The sequence below is a fragment of the Citrus clementina genome, unplaced genomic scaffold (assembly GCF_000493195.1).
Source record: "Citrus clementina cultivar Clemenules unplaced genomic scaffold, Citrus_clementina_v1.0 scaffold_3, whole genome shotgun sequence".
NCBI lineage: Eukaryota > Viridiplantae > Streptophyta > Magnoliopsida > Sapindales > Rutaceae > Citrus > Citrus x clementina.
In genome coordinates, this window is record NW_006262339.1 from 18,276,698 (window position 1) to 18,289,357 (window position 12,660).

Genomic DNA, 12,660 nt, shown 5'->3' on the forward strand with positions numbered 1-12,660 from the left:
GGCTGGACACAACACGACAGCAGCATGACAGCAGCACGGTAACAGCAGCAGATGGCCGGACTCGCAACACGGTAGCAACAGATCGCAGAAAGGAGAGAATATTTTCTTGCTTCTTGAGGGTGGGTTGGGTGTTGTGATTTTTTTTTTTTTTTTACCTAAAGAGGAAGAGAAGGTGCTCTTTGTGTAACCTTTTGAGTATGTGATTTGTGTGTGATTATGTACGGTTTGCGTGTGTTTGGCCATAGATTTTATTTATATTTTTTAAAGCAACATGATCGGGTTTTCGGATTGGATCGGTTTTTATCCGATCCGATCACAACCCAATCAGGTTTGTAAGATTTCATCCGATCGGGTTGTATGAACAACCCGATCCGATCCAAACCTGAAATTTTTCGGGTCGGATCGGGTTGGGTATTTTGCCCACCCCTACTCAAAATTTGGGAGAAAACGGAGTTAATTTAACCTTCTAATTGCCTAATTAAAGATTGAAAATCCTGCCCCCAAATTATAATAACCAGCCACTGTCTTTTCTCTCTCTCTCTCTCTCTCGTCTTTTTCTTCTCTGCTCGTCCTTTTTACGATCATGAAACTAGACCCGTCGCTTGCTTTTTAAAGCCACTTTTCATGGCAATTTTCATCCAACTCCAAAGCTTAATATCAAGCAAACCCTTTTGGGCTTTGGACTTTTTGCCCCCAAATGAAATGGACTCAACACTATGAAAGTCAAATTTTCGAGTTTATGTTAGAAGTCAAATACCATTGTCTCTTCTCCTACTCTAAGTTTATTTTTTTCAAATCCAATTTTTGTGTTTTGGTCAAAAGTATTGCCATTTTGTGTTGCATTTATACGGTATGGATTTTGGGGTTGATTAAGGTATTTCTTTGGATGATGTGGACATTTCAGAGGCTAAATCTCTTCGCTTTGGCTTACGACGCACTAGTGAGGCTAGTTTGTCTCACTGGTGGTGGACTCGGATTCGTTGCAGGTTATATAGTTTGTCAATGGCAAACATCATACACGTATCGAGCATTTTTGGATTATTTCAAAAACTGCAATGCTAATCTCAGCGGCACAATTTCAAAATGTAGCATATTTCAAGATGTTGAACCATGTTGCTGATGTATTATCTAAATTTACTTTTCAGTATTCAGAGTCTTTAGTTTGGTTGGAAGATTATCCTAATTTTTTAAAATGTTATCTGCAAGCTGAATTCTGAAATAAAATAACCCTCATGTATTAAAAAAATTTACTGTATGAATTTAGATCTAGTATTAAGTTGAACTGAGGGTAATTATTTATAATTTTTCTACCACACATGTATGTATAGTAATATACAATTAAATTTTAATTAAATTTATATTCTCATCCAAATATTATCAATTATATTTTTTTTAAAAATTAGAAAAAAAATTCAACACCACTCTCAATTCAAATACATTTATAATTACAATGATAACAACAAATTTATTTGCTAGGTTCACTGGAAATATCTGTTAGTATTAATTAATTTATTTTCCAAAACAATAGTAAGGATTTGATGAGCACTCCACAGTACAAAACATTTTAAATGAAAACCTACACGTGCTTTTGCTGGTACACGACCTGCAATCCGGTCTCAGGCCATGGGCCGGGCCGGGCCGGGCAAACTCATGCTAGACTGACAGTCTGGCACGACACAACACCCTAGCACAGAAGCTAGCATGGGCATGCTTATGGCCATTTCTAATTGGGCGAAATCTATTAAGTCAATGCAAAATCTATTAAGTTTTAACTACTCATTGATTTGATTTATTGAAGTACGATAATGCCCCTGCTTATGACGATATATATTAACTGACGTTTGTATTGCTCCAAATTTATTTATTGAGTTAATAATACGTAATGAAATGTTCAAATACTTAAATGGATTTGAGTTTTGCCAATCCTTTTTTTTTTCCTTTGCTTTCCGATCTCAAAATGTAAATTTTGGAAATTTCATCTAATTCATTTTATTGCATTGCTGCTGAGTGAAATCTTCATTCAAGAAATAAAATTTTCAAGATAATTAATTTTTATTAAGTAGTCACTACACTAAAAATCTATAAATTCAATAGCCACCAATAACTCAAACAATGTCTACTACAAATACATAGGGCACTCTCTGTTTCCTTTTTCAATTCAAAATCTTAGAAAGATTTCACAATTGAATAAATCAGTGCATTAATTCTAATTATTATGCTACTTCTTTTTGTTATTATTATTTAGCTTAATGTCAACCAGAGTTTCATCCTACTCATGTGAACAAAGTTTGAACCTTGAATCTATTGTTTTTAACAGAAAGGATTTTATAATTTCAAACAGATGATACCTACAAAAGTTACAATGCTACTTTGATATGGTACAGTTACAAAATTTTATAAAACTTACAAAAATACTAAAATGTTCATATACGGTACAATCTCTATAAAATGATATTGTTGGAACTAGGAAAATTTTTTATCCTGATGATGGTTATTTATTAATTAATGAAGAATTTGTTAATTTATTGGTAAATTAATGAATATTTATTAATTTAAGACGAGTATTACTTTTTAATTACTTGTGTTATTTAGGCATGTGTAGTATTCTTTTCACAAATATTCGTGCATGAATTTCAAAAGTTATCATATACATACAAAAAATTCTAATAAATGTAATGAACATATACATAGAAGCACAAAATAATGTAAGTACATTGTACATAGTTTCAAATTTAGTACCCTCTGAAGATAAAGTGTTTCAGATGCTTAGAGTACATAGATTAAAAAGTCTATAAGTACATTGGTCATTAGTGTCAAATTATTTTACGCATATTTTTAGAAAAGAGTTTAATTAAAAAAATTATAGTTTTTAAGAAAACAATCCTAATTAAATGTAATGAATTTTATATGTTATTTATTATTGATATTTCTTGTAATTAACTAATTATTAATTTATATTTTTATTGGACCCTAAAGGATTCATGTAAAAAAAAATTTATTTTATGCATTTATCAAAATTGTTAATTTAGTGCAATGACCAAGTCAGGACCACAAGATTTTATTATTTAAAAAAATTATTAATAATTTTTAGACTTTTCATAAGTTTTAAATTTATTAATTTTTAATTTTTAGTACATCAATTTATTGAATATTTATTCATCGATGTCTTACAGAAGATTTAAATAATTTGTGATAAAGTAAACGAGTTTTCATTAGTGGTGTCAAATTTCTGAACCTCTATTTTTGATAAAAGCAGCACAGCCGTTAATAAAAAATGAAAACGTTTGCATTCATTTAGATTGCATGAGTGGGCAAACTCATAGTTGAGTGATTACATGTTTGCTCTCGTAGGATGGCCTTCAGGAGTGGCTTTAGGTATAGGCGAACAAGACCATCGCCTAAGGCCTCATATTTTAAGAAGGTCTCATTTTTTGAATATTTCTTTAATAATTCTCTAATTAATAAAATATTTTTAATACGCATTTCAAGAAATCAAAAAGTTTATTAGATATCTCTCTATTCTTAATTATTCTATAATGAAGAATTATTTTTTTTATAAAAAATCTATATTTGGGAACCTTAATTTTAAAGAAATATAATTAATAATATTCTTTAAGCTTCATTCCTTTCAATTATTCAATATCAGCATATTTGACTTTTAATTTTTTTTAATTTCTATTAAAAATCTCATAATGTCAAGAATTAGTAAATGAAAAAAATTTCTTGTTCTCTTCTCTACAAATAAAATTATTATATTAATTGGTTCATTTAAAATAATTAGTTTCTTAAAATATAAAGTCCATTTTTATTTTTGAACATCAACTTATCATTTTAAAATTTGTATATTCTATCATTCTAAATATTCTATTTGAAAATAAAATTGTTTTTATTTATTTGTTTGTTTGTTTTTTAACGGTTTTAATGGAATAAAAAAATCAATCTTCTTGACTATTTTTTAGGTTTTATTTTTTTTATTATTGTTGAAATTCAAGAATTAAAGATGGAATAAATTTTGATCCTTTTTATATGTCTTTGAGTATTAAAATTAAAAAATAATAGAGGTCTCATAAAAAAATTTCGCCTAAGGCCCCTCAAACTCTAAAGCCGGCCCTGATGGCCTTGGCTACCCAAGTTATTAAAAGGAATTGAAAATTTACCCATTTTGTAAATTTATGTTTAGCCTCCTTATTTTTCTAAAGGGAGATTGAAAGTTTGTATCCTATTGAAATGAATATATATCACATACCTTCTACTATTTTTATAATATTTAATAACCCTGTTGGCATAAAAATTTAAAAAAAAAGAAGAGAAGTAAATAAGTCATTTGCTCGATATTTGGTATTGGAAATATAAAATTATTAGAAGAAAAATATTAAAAGAAATAAAGTACAAGAAAAATATCTTGTGATAAATTTTTTATTCATATCAAAATCTAGGAAATGTACTTAATTTTTTTTTATATATTTTATTTTATTTATAATAAATAAAAATAAAAGTGTAATAGAAAATAAGAGTAATATTATAAAATAATGGTGCCAGGTGATTATTAGATATTATGAAAATAATAAGGGTATAAGTAATATATACTCATTTCAATAGGGAGGAAACTTACCATCACCCTTTTTCTAGGCAATTTCATCCGTATAGCATCTATGTATGGTTTATTTATCATAGTCCCGTTGTTGGCTTCTTCAATTTTATATTCATATTATACATTTTCTGAATGGAGTTGACTATCACAATAATTTGATCTTCTTCGTACTTTGAAATGAAAATGTTGCCACTAATGAGGAAAATGATGAACCAAAATACCAACATGAGAAAAAATTTTATTATTCGTAAACGTGCAACGTTCGTGCAACTTTTATTATTACAACTTAATTTATTCACTTATTAAAGCATGCGTACAACCCTAAAACGAAACAAACTTTATTTTTAACTGCAAGCATTTGCGGAGCTCTCAGCAGCTCGATCTTCAAACCTTTTTAAACACAACTTTTAACGGAACATCACTCAAAGCCAGACGCCGCACCCCACCATTAATAAAAATGCCAACATCTCTGCACAAACCTCTGCAGAAATTACAAACCGAAGGACAGAAAACAAGCTTGTAATCGCCATAAAACTTCTCAATCTTAAACCAATTTCTCATGGTTCTGGGGCCGGGATTGCCTTCAACTCCCCCAGTGGTCACAAGCCACTGCCCTAATGCCGCATCAAAATTGTCAAGCTTCCACACTGTGGACTGCGCACAACTTGTTGCAGCGTCAAATTTGATGTTAAAGTCAGTGGACTCACGAACAACGCCCTTTTTAGGGTTAACGGGCGAAAATGTTACCGGCAAACCATTTCTAAATGAGTGCTGCTCTTGAACAACATCTAGGGGACATGTCTTATTGTTGCTTCTGCCAGCAAGTGTAAGCCCGCCGCCTTGGCCCTTTGTAACGGGCAAGATGTAGTACTTGCTGCCAGCTCGGAGCTTCTTACCGGCGACGTCCAGCACCGGATCAGGTGAAGCATTGCCCCTGACAGGCAATGGCGTTGCAATGAAGGCAAAGAGAAGAATCAGCGAGGTTAAGACTAGTGTGCTTCTCATTGTTATATCGTTATATTTTTTGTTCTTATCTTTTGTTGATGCGTGTAAACAGCCCTTATGAGGCCAAATTTATAGAGTTAGGCTAGTATAGTTAATTAACGGACAGCAAGTTGGTTTGATTCGCCTAATGTCCGATTCGAGAGGCCAATGGTCGCCCACAAGACAAGAGCGGATTATGACATTCTGCTTTGTGAACTGTAATTATTATTTTTTTTCCCGCCTAAACAGCCTGATCGGAAGATTTAATACAAATTCAACAATAGAAAGCGTAGTTTAGTAAGAAAGTCAAAGATTTAGTTTAGAATTATAAGTCAATAATCTTACCTTTTCCCTTACACTAAATTTAATCGAATTTAGATCTGATTCCTCTGTCTTTGTAAATGGTTTTGTAATTTTGTTTAAATCGCATAGTATATATGTTTAATTTTAAGGACATGTTTATTTTCTTTTTGTGCTGAAGTTAGTCTCGTCAAGCTAGGTGTTTATCGAAAAATTAAATTAGCAAAGAAATGATAAAGCATATGTTTAGGGAGGCACAACTTGGCCCCTCTTCTTGAATATAAAAATTGCACCAAGAATTTGAAAACAAGAAATGATGTAGAAAGACATTTAGATGATGATATCAAAACATGTTACTAGCAGATCTATTGGCTAAGCTCATATGGAGATGCTTGTTAGTATTAAATTATGTGAAATTATGAGTTGTATACCCTAAATTTTTCATGTTATAAAAAATATTATGTAATTTTGAATTTCTTTGATTTTCCACTCTAAGTTTGTAAATTATAACCGTATACAAACTCAAGGTGGAAAATCAAATAAATTCAAATTTTTATTGTATTTTTTTATAACATGGTGAACTTAAGGTATATAGCTTATAATTTTTCTAAGTTTTATTTTATTATTTACAGTGAAAAGTCAAAAATGCCTTTGAATTCAAGGGTAAAATTATCTTTTCACTTAGATTCTTTTGAATATTATAATAGTGTTAACATTTTGGTGGGCGGTAATACAATTTACAAGCTTAGGGTGAAAATTCAAATAAATTCAAAATTTTGTATTATTTTTTATAGTAAGGTAAACTTAGTATATATAGTAAATAATTTTCCTTTATTTATTAATGTTTAGGCCCTTTTTTTAGCCCAAACGGACTACAATATTAATGAATTTGTCATTAAAAGGGATTGGAGTAGGGATAGCGAATTGATCCATCCAAGTTGGATATCCATATATCCAATCTAATTGGGTTAGATAATATCTATCCGATGCGTCTTGGATATGGATATGATTTTTTTTAAGAGTGATACTATCATGTATGTCAATGGGGCGGGTTCGGGTGGGGATCATGATCCCCGAACCCGAAACCGATTTAGAAGCAATCCCCCGAACCCGCCCCATACCCGAAAAATTGTAATGGGGATTGTTTGGGTACATCCCCGAAAATCCCCGAATTGAGCGAGGATTAAAACGGGGACCCGATCCCCATTTTTTAAATAATAATTTCTAAATATTTCAGTTTTCCTTTTTTCTTAAATAATAATAATTCTAACAACCTCCATATTTAGAAATAAAATTACAAATAATCAAATTTCATATTAGAAATAAAATTACAAGTGATCAAATTTTAACAACCTCCACATAAATAAAAACATAATAATTTTAAGCCTTCAACATAATTACAAATGATTAAATTTTATACGACAAATCAAAATAATTTTAAGTCTTCAACATAAACTTGTAGCCATCACCATTGATACACATTCTAAGATTCTTCATAAACCTATAACAACATAAACAAAAAAAAAATTAATAAAAACATGTTTTAACAATTCAACTTAATAAATTCTTGACAAGATAATATAAACTAAAACTATATACCTCTACGGCCTCTACATATGTTTCAATCTCTGGCTCCTCATCAAGAATCTTGGCATATGCTGGAGAGGTTGATGCCACAACTACTTAAAAAATATAAATATAAATATCAAGTTAATTATTAGTTAATTTAAATAAATAAAAATACAAAAATTAAAATGCAAACCATATACCTCCACAAAGAGCACGTATCCAACTTTGACTACACATCAAAGCCTCCAATGTGCTTGGATGAAGTCTATTGCGATATGGGCTTACAAATCGACCACCAGTGCTGAAAGCAGATTCAGAAGCTACAGTGGTAACTGGAATAGCCAAAATATCTCTTGCAATTTGAGACAATATCGGATAGTTACCACCATTCACCTTCCACCAAGCTAAAACATCAAATTCTTCCTCAACATTAAATGGTACTAACTTTTCACCCAAATAAGTGTCTAGTTCATCTTTTACTTCCTCATTACCAACATTAACAAAACTAGTAAACCCCAAAATCCATTCAGTTGAACCCTTATAGGAACCCGAACTCGGCATAGAATGAGAAGTACTTAAAGAACTAGAACTATATCCAGGAGAACTAGCAGCTGATGCATATCTAGCTTTGTACTCTTTCACTATACTTTGACAATCACCATACACTATCTGGACACGAGAAGTAGCATCATCCTCATAAATCATGGAAAAGTAATATTCAACCAACCTAATTTTGAACCTAGGATCAAAGATACATGCAATAGACAATATTCCACTCATGTCATGCCAATACTTATCGAACTTTTCAATCATTTTCTATGCCATGATTCTAAATTCATCATACCTAGGAGTTGAAACCCATTCATTCAGGCACAATCTAATATCACACACATGGCGCAGAAATAGATTAGATGTTGGATAACTAGTACCAGAAAATAATGTTGTACAATCATAAAAACATTTCAAATCATTTTCTAAGGCACTAGCCAATTGCCAATCATGCTCACTAGGCAAACACTTATACTGTCCATCAATATTCTTCAATCGACAAAAAACGTTCTTATAATGTAATGCAGAGCATATCATGAGATAAGTAGAATTCCACCTAGTTGGACAGTCTTGTACTAGTTTTCTACCAGAAGTAATGCCTAATTTACGTGCATTCTCATCAAATGTCGATTTCCTTTTAGTTGATCCTGACCAAAAAATAACACTCTCACGAATGTTTGCAATTAGATCACCAATCACACTTAAACCATCCTTTACAATCAAATTTAGAATGTGGGCACAACAACGAACATGAAACTTTTGTCCACCCAAAATGAGATCACTAATAATTAAAAAAATCATAACAGTAAGAATTTTACCTCAAAAGTATGCTTCGTAATGCCCAAGCATCGTCAATAAAGTGTGCAGTGATTGCCATATATGCTTTTGTTTGATTTTCTGCAGTCCACATATCAGTTGTAATGGCAATTCTACCTTGAGTTTGCTCCAATACACTGATATATTTGGCCCTTTCACACTCATACATGTCTAAAATCTCCTTCTTGATAGTATTTCGAGACACCGGCTTCCACAATTGATTTAGAGAAGACATAACATCCCTCAGACCTTGATGCTCTACAATGCTCAGAGGGTACTCATGCATGACAATAGCACGTGCCATTTTTCTCCTCGTAACATTAGGATCAAAATGAGTTTCTACTGCATTCTTCCCTTTTTCACCAGCAGCTTTCTTTGCCGGTGGGAATTCTGTGGCCTCTATTTCCTTTTTCACTTGACATGTCTTCAAATGATCGTGCAAGTGCTTTGTTCCATCACTACTCCTTGCTACCAATGCATTTTTACAATAATTGCAGACAGCCTTATCAATCAAGTTAATTTTTTTCTTCTTGAAATGCTCCCATACAATTGATCTCAACCTTCCTCTACGTCGCAACCCACCATGAGTAACACTGGCGGCTGATTCACCTTGAGTTTGATTGCCTTCATCATCCATTAAGTGTGGTGTGGGCAAAGAACTTGACATATTAAATGTCGAACCTACAATCAAGCCAATAAGCAAAATTTAAAAATAAAAATAAAACTAGCATTTTACTAGAAGCAAACAATTAAGAACTATGCAGATACAAAACATTAAATCTGATTTTACCATGTACTGGATTTAAAACCAACTAGTATTATTCGTACACGGATTGAGAAAGGGAAAGTTCCAGGCACGTGCACTTTGGTCATTCACAGAAAAAAAAGAGTAGAACAAAAATGCCTTAAAGGTTCGAAGCAACTAATTGTATTTTACGCTTCTACTTTTAAATATTTCTCCCTTTTCTTAAAACAGACAAGTCTAATTCATCTTTCCAGAAAGTATTTGGATGAAAACACCAAGATAATAAAATCTCACAGAATCTATTTTTCTATCTTATTTATTTATTTACTAATCAGACAAAAAATGAAAACAAAGTCATAAGCAATTTGATTCATCAAGTCTATCATATGTTTCTAGAGAAATCTGGAAAGGATAACAATTTCAATTCTTCTTGATAAATTTTGGTGGCATTCTGAATGCGTTGGAAGGATATGTTCATTTTGGGTGTCAATTTCATTTCCATTTAGTAAGGAAGATGAGACATAGCATGTGGCTTCCATTAAACGTGATATGTTGCTCTCTTATTGCTTCCCACGTTTATGTCCTTCACAATTCAATTAATTCAAGAATTACTTACAGGACAACAATTTCTTCTATCAATTAATTCTTGGCCCATGCAATGCCAAAAAAAAAAAAAAAAAAAGACTACTTCGCTAGACACCTAACCCTACAATGCATATGAATATACTCTCTTCATCCTCCTTCGCCCCCTTATCTTCTGTACTTAAAGCTTGTGCCCTGTTGAAAACATTTCGACTAGGCAAGCAAGTACATGGTTTGGTTGTTGTTTTGGGACGTGATTTGGTATTTTTGAGACCCAGATGTGCAATGTAATGCTAGATATGATGAACAATACCGGCCCTATCAACTCATTAAGAATTCTAAAATTAGCAATTACCATTCCAGAGATACCGAACAAAGATAATCCTAGAGCAAGGGCATCTACTGCATATGAATTCCACTGATTGTTAAAGAGACAATGGACTAAATGTAAACCTTTCGAAGCTGACAAATAGCTGCAAAGTCAAAAAGCCTCTTTCGACTCCATCAACTTTGAAGCTGGAGCGCATTTCAGCAAACATTGTAAATAGCCATCTCCATCAACTCAATGACTCATTACTGACAAACAAACACACGCACAGAGACACCCAAATCAATGAAACCAGATGCAATTCGAAATAAATAAACAAAGAAAGAAAAGTGGAAAAGGCAAAAACCTTGCTGCAGGAGAACCAACAGGTGCAGCTGAGTGTTGATCAGTGACGACGAACGGTGGCGGCTGAGCGGTTGACCGGCTGTTAGTGACGACGGCAGCTCACGAACTGTTTCTTTCGGGGAAAAAAATTGATTCGATGGCATTACAATTTCAAAGTTTAAAATATTAGATTTTTTTTTTGTTTTTATTTTCGGGTTGAGTTAGGGGATCCGGAAAATCCCCAAACCCGAACCCGAAAAGTTTTGGGATTTTAGACCCATACCCAAATTGACCCGAATTTATTTTTAGACTTTTTCGGGGCCCCATACCCACCCCAAATTAATTAGGGCCCCGCGGGTTTGGAGCCCCGCGGGTATTGTTGCCAACTCTAGATACTATTGGCACCCCTCAATAGTTCCTATGAAACTCCCCTACTATGTATTTTACACATTTAACCTTGATTGAAATTATAAGAACTCTAATTCAAATAAAAAAGAAATTATAAGAATTCTTTACACCCCTATATTATTAAGTAGCGAATTGTTTAAAAAAACAAAACAAATTGAACCATAAAATAACAAACCTAAGCAAAAGAGGCATAAATATAATTTTTCCCTTAACACGTAGAACTAGCAAAGTAGCAATCAAAGGGGTATTTAATACTTTCATTAAGGAAGAGTGGAGGTTTATTAGTCATGGTGGTTTATTCTTTAAATTTCATTTACCGGTTATGGAAAATGTTGTTTATTGAGTGTTATATCTAGCCGAATGTTACTACTGGTCATGAGATTTAAAAAAAAATATTTTAGGGTTCAATGAGGAGGAAGAAGATGGGGCTATTTGAGGAATTAAAATGAGTGTTATTAGTGAAATATTAATTTTAGTACTTTAATTAATGGGTACGTTCAAAATAGGGGCTTTATGAGATTATTAGAGGGGTGTTAATAGCTCCACTCTTTTTTTAAATATATAATTAGATATTGGATGGATCTGAATATTAGATGTGAATCCATTTATCTAATTGGGCTAAAAAATAATATTTTATAAAATTAAAATGAAGTGAAGAATTATATTTGCCATAATATTCATTTACCCGAATGTCATACCCTTTTCTATTTTTTATTTAGCAAATCCTAGGTTATCTCTTTTTACTTCACACGTCAGCTACTAGTTGCTCGCGAGCCATTGATCACACCGGTTGTTGCTTATTCACGGGACATTGGTATTAGTTTATTCCCGACTTTGCTATCTCCTCTTCAGCGTTACAGCTTCTTCTTTTTCTTATTTAACATATCTTTCTTTTTATCTTTCTCTCAGTGCATTAATAACTACATGTGTTAGCTTTTATTTTATGTCTGTGTTTTGATATCAATTGATGGTCCAAATGTTGCGTGAACTGTGGAAGTTTTCTTCTTTGCTTGAGTTAAATGAAACATTTGAAATATACTGATAATTTGGTGTTCGCATGTTAATTTATGGATAATTCGACATAATTCACATGTAGAAATTATTTTTGAAATTTATGGGCTAAATAAATTTTATGGACTAAAAATTCATTTCAAGCACCTGCCATTTCTTGTAAACTAATACTTACTAGGTAAAAATGGTTATTCTTTAAATTACTTTTATTTGTGAGTGTATAATTTGATGAATAGTGGATTTGAAATATTCCGTAAACAACACTTTGGTCAATATTTGTGAGTGCAAGATTTGATGTTCCATGCCAACACATGTAGTAGAATTTAGTATGGGTGGTCGATTTTTAATCCCACATCGCAGTAGACTTCATCCTAGTATATTAGAGACTTTAGTGTGTGCTCAGAATTAGATATGAGTTCAAATAAAAGGTATCAAACTCATCTGAGTTCCACA

The 12,660-nt window shown here is 32.2% G+C and overlaps 1 protein-coding gene across 1 annotated transcript; it reads right to left on the bottom strand.

Annotated features, from left to right (window-relative positions):
* Positions 1 to 4,905: 4,905 nt before the first annotated feature.
* On the bottom strand, positions 4,906 to 5,617 carry LOC18049573 (kunitz trypsin inhibitor 2). Its single transcript, XM_006441396.2, has one exon. The coding sequence runs from the start codon at positions 5,594 to 5,596 to the stop codon at positions 4,976 to 4,978; it is 621 nt and encodes a 206-aa protein (XP_006441459.1). The 5' UTR covers positions 5,597 to 5,617; the 3' UTR covers positions 4,906 to 4,975.
* Between the last annotated feature and the right edge of the window lie 7,043 nt (positions 5,618 to 12,660).

Coding starts and splice junctions, on each gene's coding strand:
- LOC18049573 (XM_006441396.2), bottom strand. CDS start 5,596: ATGAGAAGCACACTAGTCTTAACCTCGCTGATTCTTCTCTTTGCCTTC.